We start from the raw sequence: 17,476 nt of genomic DNA on the forward strand, positions 1-17,476 counted from the left end.
GACTTTTTTGAGCTACTCAGAAAAAATTGAGCTACTCAGAAAACGGGATGGGCTGTGATTTTAGTGAGCTGGTCTAGAAAAAAAAATAATTATATAGTGAGGGAATTTCATACATTTATTAATTGTACATGAAAAATAACATTAAAAAAAAGAGTTAGGAGTCAATAAATGAATACAATTGGTCTAACTGTTTTTGAGTATTAATGTCAATTTGTTTTCTTATACTGTTATGTATTAACTATATGTAAAATAATCAAGACACTAAAATATACATTAAAATATAAAAAATTTAATACAACTAAACATATACAACTAAAAATGTTATTCATAGAAATACAAAGGGGTTAAAAAAAGAATCTGTAGCAGAAATCGGGAACTAAAGCTTGTTTTTCAGACTAGCTGACAAGATCTCAAATACTTTTTCCATAGAATGAGATTCTTGTTCATTTTTACTGTATTTGTTTATCTACTTTACTGTGATCTGGAGTATTTACAGTAAAAACACAGCTCAATGTATCATGTGATCTCCTGTTACATGTTATGTGCACGTTACCGTTTGGCTGTTGGGCTTTGCTCATCAGGATGCAGCAGCAGTGGGAGCGCTCACACCAACTTTCTGTGTGGCGTCTTTCTTAGCCTGGTGAGCCTGAAGCACGGCCACGGCCTCCTCCACCTACAAACGCAGAGGGCGAGCCTGGTTACTGACGAGAATAACATAAACCTAGTTCTAAACTAAATAAAATCACAGAAAAACACAAATGATTTTATTTAATAATAATGTTTGCTCTCCTACCAGTTTAATCCCCCATTTATCTGTTAAAAATCATGTTTAACAGAAAGACTAGTATAGCTGTTTGACGTGGGAGCCGGGTTGTTGTAGCTGTGGTTCATTCCCTCTATTAACCCTTGAGTGGGGTTCATATTTTTGTTACTCGTTTACTTTGTTACTTGTATTTAATTCAGCAAAATTAAGCAATTTTACATTAAAATGCTTAACACATGCTCGCTTCACCTAAATTGCAAGCAATATAAACAGCTTACATGGTTAATATTTGCCCTTTACCTTTCTTATGTTACATTTCTTTCAAAAAGTGCTACTCTTTTTTTATTAGTTTTTTAATAAAATGTAAAAGAAAATGAATTAAACTCAAGATATGAGTAGAAAATTTGTTTAGTTTCAAATTTACAAATGAAGCAATGTTTATTAGCCCTTGGCCAAACATACTGTATGTAATATAAATGATTGGGTGGGGGGGGGGGGGGGGGGGTTCAGTGTGTGTTTATCAAAAATGTGTTTTGATATATGTTTTTCACAAAAAATAAGCCAATGCCAATGAATTTGAGTTAGAAAAAAAAATTTTTTTGTATCATTTGATGAAAAATGAAAACAGGTCCCACAGACCCGAACACCACACAAGGGTTAAAGACTCTGTATCAGAGCTTCATTATGTTTATTCCTTAAACTCTCCCTAAAACCTTTACTCAGCAGACTCGAATTTAAAAAATAATCCAAACGTCACAGAGATATTAAAATTACTTCAAAAAAATGTACTCTAGTCAGGTTGCATTTATTAGTTTTTTCTTTATACCAAAATACACTTATTTATATATGCCCAAACAAAGGGTTAAAATTAGCCTGTCAGTTATAACATAAACAAAATACAAAACCCATGTTGCCTTTTTTCCTGGTGGAATATGGAGTTACACAAGCATTCATTTCCTGCATTAAAGCCTTCTGTTACTTTCAGTGCTTTTCACATTACAAATATTCTAATTAAAAACACACTGAGATATTTTAATTATAATAAAAAGGCCCTGACCTGCCAGACCTAAACCACACTACACTATATTTTCCCTTCTCCCAAAATATAGGTATTTAACAGCATTAAAAAATCATGATTCTAATCATGATTAATTACAGAATATTGTTGATTATTTTAAGCAAATTGCACCCTAATATGAATATAATTTAATTTTGCCAATCTAACACGGCTTCATTTATTTACAATTTACAATTAAATTCCCATTATTAAAAATGTAAATAAATGTAAATGTAAATAATGTAAATAATCAGATTTTTGATATACAACACTGCTAGTTAAATCTAATTTAATCAATTAAATCTAACAAAAAATGTAAGTGTTAAAAAGCCCCAAGTCTCAGTCTGTACCTTCTTTCTTTAAATGTATCCCTTTTTGTTTCTGAATTTTATTCAGCTATGCCAATTACCTGCACTACCCCTATCACTAGCAATACCCCAACACCAGGAGGGTGAAGACTAGCACACGCCTCCTCCAATACAAGTCAGCCACTACCTCTTTTCAAACTGCTGCTGATGCAGCATTGCCAAGTAGTCCACCTTAATGTCAAAGCCTTTATACTTCCAAGGTGAAGTTTTCTCATGTCAGTAAAAAGCCTCCAGCAACTTCAAAAGAGTGTCTCGATCTGCTTAGCATTTCACTGTTATCTACACTATTACATGATGCTCCTGATTGCTTAATTTTCAGCAGGTATCGGTATCTGTTAATAAAAAAATACACATACTTGTACTCAGAGGTGGAAAGTAATGAATTACATTTACTCAAGTTACTGTAATTGAGTAGATTTTATGAGTAATTTGTCATTTTTAAAGTATTTTTTAAATAGGTAATTTTACTTTTACTCAAGTTCATTTTGGCACAAGTAATCTACTTTGCTACATTAGAAACTCCCAATTACTGAGTAAAAAATAAAGTGCTGGGGGGAAAAAAAACAATTGTCTGAATAAAAAAAGACAGCTGTCAGCTTTCAAAACTTCCACATCAAACCTGAGAAAGCATGTGGTGGTAAGTATTTTTATCATTAAACAATCTGCTTGAATGTTGAACAAAAAAACATGTAAATAGCAGTTAAAGCACAGCAATGGCAAGATAAAAAATAATAATGAACTGTAAAACTATAAAAAATACAGTTTATAGTCACCAAAATGACCATAACTTTTTAACAGTAAAGACAAAAAAAATGGATCATAGAAACCTATGCCACTTGTTCTCAAAAGTTTTTTTTTGTTTTATGTGGTGGTCTGAATAAAATAATTCCTGAAAGTTCCAAAATATTGTGTGCAATAATAGTTCATTAAAAACGATTTAATTTATGAATTGTTTACTTTTTTACATTAAATAATTAAATGTAACTATGTAACTTTTACTCAAAGAACATTTTAAATTGAGTACTTTTTACTTTTACTCGAGTAGATTTTTAGATGGGTACTTTTACTTTTACTTGAGTAGAATTTTAGCAAAGTAAAGGTACTTTTACTTAAATAAAAATGTTCAGTACTTTTTTCTCCTCTGCTCGTACTCAGTTATGCCTAACAAGAGGTAAGTATATAAATTAGAATTTTAATTTCCTTAAACACAGAGCTCACAGCCAGAGGCTGAAGACATTGCCTGGACTTGTTCTTATCTTGGCTCAGTTGACAGGAACAGAGTGAGTGAAAGCGTAGCTGCTAGAATCTGACCTTGGAGCGCAGGGACTCGTGGGATTCCAGCATGTGCAGCAGCTCAGAGTTATCGATCTCCAGCAGCATTCCTGTGATCTTTCCTGCCAGGCTGGGGTGCATGGCCTGGATCAGCGGGAACAGACGCTCACCTGAGGTACAAAAGGATAAACAGTGAAACGGTTAATTGTCTTTCTCACATTTTCTTTCACTTCAATAAGTACAATGAAAAACAAAAACGAAAAAAACACTGTGTACACCTTTAAAATGAACGGATGGAGATAAAGTGCTGTAATCTAGATGAGCAGTTATATGATACAGGCTGTATGATTTCAGAAATGGCAAATATTACTAATTTATCTGGGTTTCCTAGAACTGACATGTCTGTTGTGTTTAACAATAGCTTGGAGATATTGAAAAAAAGAAAATATCAATATTCAAATTCATGATTCTTGGGATTCTGGATAACAATTATTTCTTAGTTCTTACATTTTAGAGATTTATACAGTTTTTTCTTGTTAGTATGCCCAAGTAGTAACTAACAGCAGCATTTAAAGCTAAATCAAATTTACAAACTAATGATTCTTTTACACTTATTTTCAAGGGAGTCAAACTGTGCAGCGCACAAATGTTTAATTAACCTTTAACTGTTAATTGCCTTTTTTTAAGGTAAGAAAGCAGCTCCTTTTAACCTTACAAGCAGCTTTTATATTGAACAGGGAGCAAAAATAACCTCCTTATATTTCGGTTGAAACTACACATATAACTGCCACATAAAAGTGATCTTTACAGGATTCTGACTTAAATTAGGCTTGAGAGATAAACAATGGCAGCTTCTCTATGTCAAATAGCATTAAAAACTATTATTTAACTGATCCACTGTCAGTCTGCCTTTTCTGGACTTTAAACTACTCAGCAAAGACTTCACTTCCCAGCATGCACTCACACCAGACCTTCCTGACTTAGCTGATCACATGACACTACAGCGTTCCCGCTCTCCCAATTACTAATTGTTTTCACCTGTTCTTACAGGTCTGGTGTGAGTGCATTTTGCTGTGTTCCCTGCCAAATATTTAACTTAGTTATTTAGATCTTCTACAACGCATTTCCTTTGTTTATTGCCTTTTTTTGCCAACTTGTTTTGGTGTTCAACTCTCGATTTTTGCCTTTTACACACTCATGTGTATTCTCTTGCCGAACATTTTTGTATTTTTGACTCCTCTTTTGCCTTTGACCCTTTTTTGTTACTGACCCTGCCTGCCTCTGACTACTCTTGTAAGCCTTTTCCCTTTTCTTAATAAACTGTGAGAATTGTATCTGTGAGTGTCTGGTCAGCGTGTCATCAGAATTAATTGTAAAAATTGCCTAGCACTGCATGTGCCAGAACATTATTACATATTACCACTCACCCAGCATCTGCTTCTGCTCCTGAGGAGGGGCTGCAGCCAGCATGGAGGCGGTCAGTGGCTCCTGACCCTGGACATGAACCGCAGGCTGGGCCTGAGCAAAATGCACCAAGCTGTTCAAAAAACAACCCTCGTACATACTTCATATTAAGTGTGTCAAATAAATGTATGACTATACATTAAAACTCCAATCAATATTAATAATCCAAATAGCGCACTTTGTTTTCCTCATGGTTGTGACATTAAAACACATTGACCTGCAATCACCCACTGCTCCTATAGTTGCATTTACAGTATTGTCATGATGGAGTGCTGTTCCAATAAAAAGGTTTAGTGTCTTTGGCAAAAAAAAAAATCTGTGAGTGTGAGACCTGTTTACAATGTCTAATAAATTAAATATATAATAAATAATTACACAAATATCAAAATAAAATCAGATGCATGTTTTCTTGCACTGCATGCACCAGTAAAATCCCATAGAAGTCTGAGTGAAATTTTAAAGGCACCATTTTTGCATTTTAATGCTTAAAATTTTAATCACAAAAAAGCATTGTGTGTATTTAGTTCCGACCGAAAGGTCAAATAAAAACAGCATTTTTAAAAAATAAATATTTTGACAATTATTTAGTAGGTTCAGATTTTGAACTGTTACATATACTAAAGTGTCTTAAACCCCTTAAAATTAAAAAAACTCCACCACTGCTTTAAAGCATTAGGCTTTTTATATTAACATATTAACAGTACCCTGCATGCATGTAACAGTATTAACAGACGTTTTTCTGACTTAAAATGTTTGTCATCTGACGTCATGACCAACATACAACTTAAAATGAACATCTACTGACGTTGGTGGCCAGCTGGGTAGGTGCAATGCGTGATGTTTATGATACTATTTGAAACTTTAATTAAAGTTTACTTCAAACTTGTACAGTGAATTACTTGTACTCTTTCCGTTTGAACAGAACTGGTTAACATTAATCAAAGGAGCATACCTGCTGTAAGGCAATTGGCTGGACCACCTGTGGCTGAGTGTTTCTCACTGCGGTGGCGTATTTGTATGGAGGCATAGCCCGGGGAGTGGTCACGCCCAGGGCGGGGCGGGGACCCATGGGCTGCCCTGTTCCACCTGTTGAGTAGAGGAAAGAAAGATTGTTAGAAAAGTCATTAGAAGACTTATTAGATAATTTATCTTTTAGCAAAGCTACATAAACTACATGCAGTAGTAATAGTAACACTGGTACATTAGTGACATTAGAGATGAAGATAAGGCAGATAAGGCAGAGTTGGTGTTTGAACCTTGGGTCTTTAGTTTTGCACGGGCATCACAAAACTAATCTAGATAACAGGCAATGGAATGGAAAGTAATGCTTCTTTTTAAACTGATGCTAAACAGGCTTTGAGGAGAACAGTAACTTCAAATTCTCACACATTTACTGACAGAGACCTAGGGCCCTATTTTAGCGATCTATAGGTGAGCCATCAACAGTGTGGCTTTGCTCTCAAAACAACGGGAAAAAGTATACCTTGTGCGGCTTGAAATGCACAAAAGGCATGTACTAATTCTCTTAACTAATTATGGATGTGTTTTGGGCATAACGTGAAATAAACCAATCAGGTTATCACTTGCTATTCCCTTTAAAGCTCCACTAGGTAGGATTGAGATTTTGTGCTCGTGGGCTCCCCCTACAGTTGTAGAGTGTAATAAATGTTTCAGCCGGATTAGTTTCTCTTTCTCGTTTTCTGGCTTTCACAGACATATTCGGTCTCTTTCCAGCTTCAGAGTGTCTGTATGTTAGTTTGTAAAGAATGAAACAGTAGTCCTTGTAGAACTGTTAGAACTAAAGGTCGGAAAGCAGGTCGCAGTTCTCGCGAGCGTTGGTCGTGGCCGCCTCGGAAAACTTACAGAGTCTGGTTTGAGCTCAGAGGAGCTCCGGCACAGACACGAGAGCACCGCTATTCCTCCTATTACACCTCAATGCAGTGCTGCAGTGAGTTTCAAGCTGTAATTTTACTTCTTTAAAAATATCAAAAATCAAGGAAATCCTACCTAGTGCTGCTTTAAGAGCTTGTTCGTGCTCTGTCATTCTGTTTATTGTTGTAAATGTAAACGTTTGAATAACTGCCAACTGGAAATGAGTATGGGTATGTGCAAAGCTGTGTGTGCATGTGTGTGGGGTGTATGTGTGCATTGGACATGTGCCTGTTGACAATTCATGGCCAAGATAGTAACAAACATCTGACTGTTGACATCTGTCTAGGTTGTTTTTAGTCAGTGATACACCTGTGTTTTACATTGCCCTAGATAGTATACACCAGAAATGTACCTGAACACACCTCAATTAGAGAAAACCATGTCCATCTGTGTACATGCTAAATGATGCTAAGAAAACCCATCAGTATTGGGACTTGAGCGTTTCGGAAACATGGGGTTTATTCAGTGTAGGTTTTGCTCACCCACTCTCTGGGCACCTGGTATTCCGCGGGGTCCTTGCGCAGTCGCGCTGGGTCCGAGGTGGCGGATGTTGGCACGTGGGCCCGGCTGGCGAAGTGAGTTGGGCATGCCCTGGAAACCTCCCTGACCTCGGCCCCCCTGCTGCTGCCAGCGAGGGTTAGGCCGCATCTGAGCCAGCTGGTTGGGGGCGTAGTACGTTGTTCTGTTCTGGGCCTGCAGGATGTTGAGACACAGCAAGCAAAAATATTTAAAGCTCTATAAAATAAAGTATATTTTATTTTAAGTGCTCAGACTGCCAACGAGCAGATTTTACTCATTACTACTAAGAGTACCTGGACAGGATGAGAACATCCGGAGGGAATTGCATGAGAACAATGATTTTTCTTCTCAATTTCAATTATAAAACTGATTTATTTTGTCAGACAAACATTCGGACAAACACTATGTACTGACAATGTGAATTAAAACTGTCATCTAAAATAATGTACTGCTATCTCAAAGATTCAGTAGCCCCTCTTAATGTTTCCAACAAACAGGATATTACATGCATTCGTTAAAGATTTTAACAAAGCTTATTTTTGCATTTGCAGTTTAGCGTTACGAACAACATGGAAGTGTTAAAATATATTTTAAAAATTACATTTTTTTTATTGGATGTGCTAATTTTTGCATGAGTGTAGCCTATCTATTCTTGATTCTAGGTTTATGGTCACCTTTAGATAGTCTGCTTTTACTATTTCCTAGGAATAGAAAATAAGCTGTAGCAACAAAATTGAATTATCTCTTTTAAGGCTGGGAAATTAGAATAACACAGTAATTCTCAGTCCAACCTCAGACCTACTGAACAAATAATTAAATTAACTTTATTAAAAAGTAAAAAAAAAAACAGTACACAATAATTGATAATCATTCAATGGCCCAAAGTGTCATCTGGTCAACCCACTACTCTTTCCACTGGGGATGCATCGGAGAAGATTTTCCCAAACAAATTTTAACCTGTAAACACTTGTTTTTAGCCAAATTATTAAAAATTTTATTTAATTTATTGTTTTCATCCCTGCACCTCACCCCTACCCCTTGCTGGCTCAAAGCTCAGAGTGAGGGATAAAGCCAACAGATGTCGACAAACAGAGGGTTTAAATTTTATATTTTAACTCTACCCACATAATTAAAATGGAATTAAGCATTCAGCATCATTTATAATATATCATATCAGTTTACCTTTTACAAATTGGGTGTTTTCCAGCTAAAAGATTCCAACTGTAACATTCGCTGAGCTAATTTTACTCACACACTGAGGAGGTACAAATATGATTTTAAGAATAGAATTACTAAGATTTCTGACTGGATAGAACAATGAATAGCACTGCTAAAGTAAATTCCTGATTGTAATAGCACTACTGAAATAAAGATATGATTCAGATAAATGTATTCTTAGCTTGCATAATAAAAAGCTAGAATAAATATTTTAATATGGTAGTATGTAATGGCTTTCGGTCAAATTTTTTTCAGTTTTAATGTTAACCAAAAAATTCATTCAGTGCATTTTTACTTTTCACTCACTTGTGGCACAGCAGGCATGAAGTATCCGCTGGTGGGCTGGAACTGGTTGATGATGGCGTTGGCGGGCATGGCCCTCATGCCGGCGATGCGCTGCATGTACTGGTTGGTGAGGTGGGCTTTGCGCTCCTCCTTGCGCTGAGCCAGGGCCACGTACAGAGGCTTGGAGCCCACGATGCGCCCGTTCATCTCCGTCACGGCCTTGGTGGCCTCCTCCGGAGAGGAGAAGCACACGAAGCCGAAACCCTTAGAGCGGCCTTCCTCCAGCATCACCTGCAGCACAAACAACACACAGCTTTCAGCCACAAAGTCACCTGAATTCTCTAAAACTCCACTGATTTCTGACCATTTATTTAAAAAACGAACATTTAATAACACATTGCATGTATATCTAGGACTTTTAACGAGTTAATATCAGGCTGATCAAATAATTCAGTCATTACATCTCATCTATAAAATAAGCGTTTCTAAAAAGCAGCGTTTATTCATTCAGGGACCAGCAAGAATTTAAATTTGTTTCATATTTGATGCATATTGAGTTTTTGAGACCTCTGCAAAACCATTAAATAATATGTAAACCATATATTATAATAAATCACACATTACATAGCTTCATCTCCCAACCCATCCATATGCCTTTAAAAAATAAAAACTGACTAAAGCCCTGGACAGGATTATTTTCTCAGGGGGTCCTGGGGTAATTTTCCTTTTTTATGGGGGGTCCTCTGTTATTTTATTCCCATCCGGACTGACCATGTGTGTGTTCTTCTCAGACGTCCTCTGAGAAAATTACAGGCTGAATTACCTACTGTTTTTCTCTGAACTCCGTGGTCCTTTGATAATTTTACTTCCTTCCAGATGCACATCTCTAAATTTCATCACCTTGCGTTTTATAAAATAGCTATTTGTTCACTGCTACGCAGCACAATCACACTTTGGGCGCACTTTCCACAGGGATCCAGGTAACACAACAGCGAGTGGAAATGGAGGAGTTACTGAACATGATGTCATGTGAGCGAGAAAAGCCAAAAAACCTACTGGTTCTCCTGTTTTATTTAATGCAAGAGTTTTATTACTAGAAGTGTAGTAGAAGTGTAAAATATTTGTCACAGACGTCCCCCCGAGAAACTAATCCCACCTCAATAGGGCTTTACATTAACACTGAACTTATACTTTCAGTAAGGGTAGAGTTTTATGAAGTCCTCTTTCCAAAAACTTTTGATTTGTATTCGTGAGGCAGATTAGAGAAATGCTGAGATACACAGAGTGAGAGGAAAGAATAAAGCTGTGTTTTAGTTTAGTGGCCCGAGGGACAGAGACAGCTCCCCGAGAGAACACAACTTTAGGAAGAATCTTGATCATTTAATTAATCAGGTTTTGCAGTGTGTACAGGGACCAAATCCCAACACCCGCTGATAGGATTCAGAAGCACTAACAGCTGTTGTTTACTGAACATTATATAACTTCCAGATTTACGGTGAAGTGCTGTTAACGCGTGACCTGAGACAGACCTTAGCGCTGGTGATGGAGCCGAACGGAGAGAATTCCTTACGCAGCTTCTCATCGTCAATAGTGTCGTCCAGATTCTTAATGTACAAATTCACACCCTGCAAAAAACACGTCCAAAAAACACGTCAGAATTACAAAATAACCTGACAAAAAACATGAAGTGACAGGATAACAGAACAAATCATTCACTTGCCTACTACATGTAGTAGAGTAATAGAAAAAAGACCCAAAAAATGGTGCATGCATAAGTAATTAAATCATTAATTGAAAAAGGCATCTTCATAAGTGAGGAATTCAATTGGTGAAGTCGTTCTGTGGAATAATGATTTATAAGTTAATTTTGGCCCTAATTTAAGGTAGGAGGGTGGCAAATATGTGTATGAGAAAATCCTAATATATATATATATATATATATATATATAAGTATTGCAATATTTAGTTTTCCGATACTGTATCGATTTTCAAAAAACACAGTATTGATTTTTAAAGAGTAAACGCTAGCTCTCTCATTGACCTGCTGCTAACCCCGGCTAGCAGGAGGAAATCTGTGTAGATTAACATCTACCTAACATCTAACATTTGACTTAAAAAAAAAGGTTTTTTTTAATTTTTTTTTTTATTACAGTTTTGTTTACTTAGCTTAGCTTTACAGGTCTCACCACCGAGCGGCAAAGACCTGCTGAATTAGAAGGGAAACATGGCAACACCCCTGTTCCTTACTAGTGTTACATAATGTACCTTATATTTCAGTGCGCCTTATGTATTAAAATTGACCAGTAAATAGACGGTTATTATTAGTGCACCTTAAAATGCGGTGCCCTTTATAGTGCGAAAAATACATTATGCATTAAAGTTTCCACATTAATTGCATGCGTTAGAGCATTAATGTTGACAGCCCTAGTTTAACTTCACATTACACTGTTCCTTAGCTCAGAATGAATAATTAAGCAATAATACACGAGAGGGAGTGTTATAACATGTAATATTGGCACTGCTGTGCTGCGTGCCGTAGATCAGCACAGCAGGACGAGTATTACACATTATAGCAAGAACCTCGAGTGCATTATTGCGATTATACCACTCTTCCATTATCACTGTTTATTGAAAGATTTTGAATTAAAGCGAAAAAGAAAATATGATCTGTTTGGTTCTAAAAACTCCGCAAATTAAAAAAGTTCAATTGCTGCTCTGTTTGTAGCTGCGCTGTTTGGTTTGTAAGCGCTGCATCGTTGCTAGGTTACCTGTATGTGGTGGAGCAATACATGGAGAGCTTCGTTTACAGCTAAGAATGTCTCTCATAGAACGCCTCTCAGCCAATCACACTGCAAGGTCGGAACTAACTGTGGTTATATATACTGTAATATATTGAATTGAACTGTAACCTTGTATCTATCTATCAGCAAACTTTGCACATATACTAGGGAAATGGCTTGTTCCAGACTTTTGTATATATATACTCCTCAGGGGCACAAGGGATGGGCATGCTTATGCTTATGCTTATCAGGGCAGTGTATTGGCCAGAACATTGCGATAAGAATCACGACAAAGAGGTAATAATTCAATATAGCACAATCTACACTAAACAAACACTGTTTGACACTAATCTTTACATGTGCACTAATAATTAAAAACAGACACTGTTTTTAAAAATTGATAAAACATTGCAAAAGAATGCAACACTGCAATACTCTAAATAATGGATATTTTCTAATAAAACACTAAAATGCAGATGTGAGCGCAGATAAGACACTTTGAGGACAGTCACCTGGTATCTGCTGATTCTCTCCTGCTTCAGCTGCTCGAATTTCCTCTTCAGCTCAGCTTGTCTCTCCATCTTCTTCTGAGCGCGCCCAACAAACACCGTTTTCCCATTCAGCTCCGTGCCGTTCATCTCCTCCACCGCCTGAGAGACCACACACTCTTTAGCCATTCCTGTACATCCTGTCCATTCTTCTCTCCATCCATTCATTCGTTCTTCAACACATTCACTGTACATCCAATCAGTCCATCTATCCACTGCTAGTCCACATATACAACTAACTATTCAAACACCCATCACCTTTTTTCTATCCATTCATCCATCCATCCATCCATCCATCTACCCTTTTCAGTGACTCAATCCATTCATTCTTCAACCAATCTATGACTTATTCTTCCATCCATTCATCAATACATTCAATCCATCCATCTACACAACCATTCAAACATTCCTCTTTTTAATGCATTTTGTCATCATTTTCTTAACATTAATGCATCCACTCTTCAGTCAAATTACCTATTATATTTTCATTCATTTTTACATATGCTCATCATTTCATCTAGTCATCAAAACATCTACTATTTGATCAACTCATCTATATATATCCTACCTTTTATGCATTCATTTGTCTCTGCAAGGGTTATTAATCAATCTACGCATCCATGCTTTCATTCATTCCTCCATTAGATCATCCTTCCTTCCAGCCATTAAAACATCCATCCATTCTTCAGTGCATCTAGTCATGTTTTTCCTTTTATCCATCCTACATCTTCAATTCACCCATTCACTCATTCTTTCATCTCAACATAAAATTGTCTTTGAATCCATCTATTCATCAATTCGTTTACCCATCTATCTATGAATCGATTTATTCATACTTTACTCAACTGGTCCATTTATGTATCCATACACTACACATATATTCTTCAACCTACTGTTCAAACATCATTCCATTCTTCAAACCATTCTTCCTTATTTATTAGTCCATTCATTCGTTCTTCAACATATTCACTCACTGTTGACTCAGTCCATTTATCCATTGTCAGTTCACAGATCTATCCATTCTATCATATGTTAATTCATTTAACTTTCAAACTGTTAAAACATCCACCATTCCTTCAACACATCTTTTATCCATCCATCCATCTACCCAACCTCCAGTGTCTTTAACCTTTATTTGATGCTAAGCATCAATATGACACAATTTAAATTATAGAATATATGGTGTTATCCATATATTGCCCCACCTCTAGTCTTGTTAGTCATCCATACTTATCAGTCGTAATCCATTCTACAATCCATCCATACGTGCATAAATTAACTAATTAATTTGTTCCACTATCTACTGATATTCTCCAATTGATTTATTCATCCTTATTCATCAATTTATTAATCCATCCAACATTCAACCTATTTACTGTTCCTTCAATCAATCCATCCATTAAATTGTTTTCTCTAAACTCTCTTTTATCTGTCTTTCACCCATCTACTCCTAAATCGTGCATCCATTACTCAATAAATTTATCCCTTTATCCATCTTTCCTTCCTTCCTTTTTTAGTACTCAATCCCTTCTGAAATTGATCCATTCATCAGTTATTCACACCCAACTTACAGTACAGGCCAAAAGTTTGGACACACCTTCTTTTCTATTTTTTTTTTTATTTTATGACTATTTACATTGTAGATTCTCACTGAAGGCATCAAAACTATGAATGAACACATGTGGAGTTTCATGTACTTAATAAAAAAAAGGTGAAATTACTAAAAACATGTTTTATATTCTAGTTTCTTCAAAATAGCCAACCTTTGCGCTGATTGCTGCTTTGCACACTTTTTGCATTCTAAGAACTTAGAACTTAGTTGCTCTTTTGCCTTCTTCACTCTGTGCTCCAGCTCACCCCAAACCATCTGGATTGGGTTCAGGTCCAGGGACTGTGGAGGTCAGCTCATTTTTTGTTAAGTACATGAAACTCCACATGTGTTAATTCATAGTTTTGATGCCTTTAGTGAGAATCTACAATGTAAATAGTCATGATAAATAAAGAAAACGCATTGAATGAGAAGGTGTGTCCAAACTTTTGGCCTGTACTGTATATCTTATTATCCCACATCATATTTATCCATAAGCTCAGGGGCATCGGGTGTTTTCCTGGATGTTTTTTTACAGGATTTGACAGCTGAGAGAATTCCACTGTTACTGTAAATGTATCTCTCAGAATGAAACTTCACATCTCAGACTGCAGAAGTGATTTCACAGGATTTCCCTCACGCTTCTTCACCTTGTTGGCATCCTCGTGTTTCTCATAGCTGACGAAACCGAAGCCTCGTGACTTCCCTGTGGGATCCGTCATCACCTTCACGCTCAGAGTTTTACCTGCAGGTGAGAACGGAGAGACAAAGACAAACATAATATTCCTTTACAGTGAAGGATGCTTTGTTGATCAATCATTTAAATGTATTAGTGCTCTCAGGGTTAATATGTTAATGCTTTTTACGCAAATCAATCATTTTATCAAGTGTGTAGCCAGTTTTCGCAATGTTTAATGCTAAAGCTCTCTGAGCTTTAGCATTTTTTTACCCAGCTCTCTTTTACCCAGCACATTAATAAAAAAAAAAAAAACATAAAAAATACACTAAGATATTTTAACACAGTAAAAAAGGTTCACATCTAGGGCGCCGAGTGGTCCAGTGGTCTAAAGCGCTGCCACTATGAGTGGGAGGTCATGCAGCTTTGCCATCAAGCTGCCGGCGCTCAGAGGGAGCAAAATTGGCCCTGCTCCCTCCAGGTGGGTAGATGGTGCTCTCTCCCCACATCACTCCTATGGTGATGTCTGCAGCAAAGGGCGTCTGTGAGCTGATGTATCAGTACCAAGTCGCTGTGCTTTCCTCCGAGCGTGCAAGTGTTAATCCACACAGTTAATTTGGAATCAGTAACGTGATATTATTTTTTTACGCAATTAATTATTCCACCAAGTTGATTCCAAGACTCCAACTTGATTTCATTGATCGCACTGAACAGGAAACTAACAGATTAATGGCGAAAAAAATATTGTATTATTGCATCCAACATAAAATAAGTCTTAAGAAGAACAAGTGTGATTAATCACAGTTAATCACAAAATATTGTTGTGATTAATTACATTTTTTAATCGATTGCCACCACTTTTTTTATAATCATGTTTCATACTTTTTAGCATGCTTGGTGCAATTACACCTTACATCTTAAAAAAAAAAGCTTACGGACTGCCATTTTAAATGTAAACAAAAAATGATTGTAATATTGGCAACATGGAATTATATTTACATTACTGTAATTATTTTATAATTCAAAACAATATTTTGTGATTTTATTAATCTGCTCTCTGTATTCTGCTGTATTGTTTTGATGCTTTTTGTATTATTATTTTTTTTATGTGCTGAGTAAAAGTCTATACAGAGAGCTTTAGCATCAAACAAGGAAGCTTTAATAGAGGACATGAACACTACTGTAGTGCAGCATGTACTTGTATGTGTGTGTGTGTGTGTGTGTTTGTAAGAAAAAGAGATAGAGAAAGAGAAAATAATGAGAAGAGGTGTAAGTGTAAGTGTGAGTTTTAATCCATATTAATTGTTAAGTTGAGTATTATTGAGTTGTGTATTATCTATCCTATGTTATGACTGTTGCTGGTTTGTTTTAGGAACATGAGCTTTAGAATGAATTTGTGGTAACCGTCGCTTGTACCGTATTTATCGAAGATTTCTTTTAGCTTTTCGTCGTCCATGTCCTCCCCAAAGTTCTTGATGTAGACGTTGGTGAATTCTTTGGCTTTGGCGCCCAGCTCTGCCTCTCTCTCCTTTCTGGACTTGAACCTCCCGACGAACCTGCAGACCGAGCAGAAATGTGCTCGTGTGAAAGCAGCTCCTGTACAAATATGACCAGCTTTGGAAAATTACAGGCTCAAAGCCCTGCTTTCCCTGCTCAGAGAAACCCTGAGGAAGAAGAACAACGTGAAGAGTTCCTCCCGTTCTGGTAGGTTTGTAAACTTTGAGAAGATTGTATTAGGTCACCAAGTAGTGTGAGGGAAGAAAGTGAAGGCTGCGATTGTGAATGATTACTCCCGGGTCTCGGGAACCTGCACGATGATGGATATGAGTGTGAAAATCAGCTACGACTAAATAGACAGACAAACACTCAACACACAAACAGACACAGGAGACGTATGAGGTGCATTCAAGTAAGACATGGTTCAATTTTTTTTTTAATTAACACTGTTAATAAATTGAATAATTATCACATTTATAAGCTTTTCGCACTTTATAGATCCACTAAATGGGTTCATAATTATTACACTGCAAAAAATCCATTGGCAAAAACTAGACAAAATATATGCAAATTAAGACAAATATATGTATATTAAGCAAAAAAATCTGCCAATGGGGTAAGCTAAATTTCCTTCGTAAGATTTCTTACAAAAAGCAATGACAAAGTCTCAAAATGAGTGAAGTTACACCTAAATCAAGCAAAACAGTCACTGTTTTTGGACACAAGAATCAGAATAAATTGATTACTGCTTGATTGTGCTTATTTTGAGTTCAAATTACTTAAAAATAAGGTACAAATTCTAAGTAAGAATAATTAAGATAATTATCCCTAAAATAAGCAAAATAATCTAACACTAGCAATGCTTAGTAAGACAAAAAGTCTCATCAGAAAAGAAAATAAGATTTATTGCCTTAAATTTAAAAAATTTCACTTGCTAAGATTTAGTTTTTTGCAGTTTACATACACAATCTTAACATTAGTGCCCTTGGAATAACCTCTTTAAATACCTTCATTTTAAATAGCCTGTAATGTATGTTTTAAACCACAATGTTCACTGTGCAGCACATACAGTTCATATTAGTAGTGCAAGAAAATATTAATATATAAAAGTATTGTGATATTTTGGTTTGCAGTACTCTAATTATTCCTAAAAACACAGTATCTACTTAATTAACTGACAGTGGTTCATATTGTGTTGTGTTTAAGCCCTGCCCACTAGAGAGCACTGTTGTACTCTGTCTTCTGATTGGACAAAAATCTTTATCATTCTGTTACTTTTAAATTGTATAAATATTTTGGTGTGTTTTATACTATAACAGCCTTCCTTACAGTATCACTTTATATATTTCGGTTAGGGCTGTTGACTGTTTTAAAAAAAAAAAAACTTTAATTGTACAAAATTGTACAAACTGTGATAAATTACATTTTTCTTTCTTAACAGTAAAACTTTTAATAACAGGGCTAAAGTAGCATAAGCGTTGGTCGCTAAGCACTATTTCCCCTGTTCCG

General features: G+C 36.1%; 2 protein-coding genes across 3 annotated transcripts in view; both read right to left on the reverse strand.

Moving 5' to 3' along the window:
- fam167b (family with sequence similarity 167 member B) overlaps positions 1 to 17,476 on the reverse strand; it is a 679,430-nt gene that overhangs the window by 536,612 nt on the left and 125,342 nt on the right. The window lies entirely within an intron of this gene.
- pabpc4 (poly(A) binding protein, cytoplasmic 4 (inducible form)) overlaps positions 1 to 17,476 on the reverse strand; it is a 36,643-nt gene that overhangs the window by 1,922 nt on the left and 17,245 nt on the right. Inside the window, exons 4-13 of one of the 2 annotated variants that reach the window (XM_049463562.1) lie at positions 15,887 to 16,026; positions 14,445 to 14,539; positions 12,171 to 12,308; positions 10,408 to 10,503; positions 8,900 to 9,169; positions 7,354 to 7,549; positions 5,877 to 6,010; positions 4,888 to 4,978; positions 3,500 to 3,630; positions 554 to 673 (exon numbers count right to left, since the gene is read on the reverse strand). In XM_049463562.1, the coding sequence (XP_049319519.1) occupies positions 578 to 673; positions 3,500 to 3,630; positions 4,888 to 4,978; positions 5,877 to 6,010; positions 7,354 to 7,549; positions 8,900 to 9,169; positions 10,408 to 10,503; positions 12,171 to 12,308; positions 14,445 to 14,539; positions 15,887 to 16,026 (1,387 nt within the window). In that variant the 3' untranslated portion in view covers positions 554 to 577. Of the gene's footprint in view, positions 1 to 553; positions 674 to 3,499; positions 3,631 to 4,887; positions 4,979 to 5,876; positions 6,011 to 7,338; positions 7,550 to 8,899; positions 9,170 to 10,407; positions 10,504 to 12,170; positions 12,309 to 14,444; positions 14,540 to 15,886; positions 16,027 to 17,476 lie in introns of both variants that reach the window. The other variant, XM_049463561.1, reaches the window with a different exon arrangement.

Source organism: Astyanax mexicanus, chromosome 14, assembly GCF_023375975.1.
Source record: "Astyanax mexicanus isolate ESR-SI-001 chromosome 14, AstMex3_surface, whole genome shotgun sequence".
Lineage (NCBI taxonomy): Eukaryota > Metazoa > Chordata > Actinopteri > Characiformes > Acestrorhamphidae > Astyanax > Astyanax mexicanus.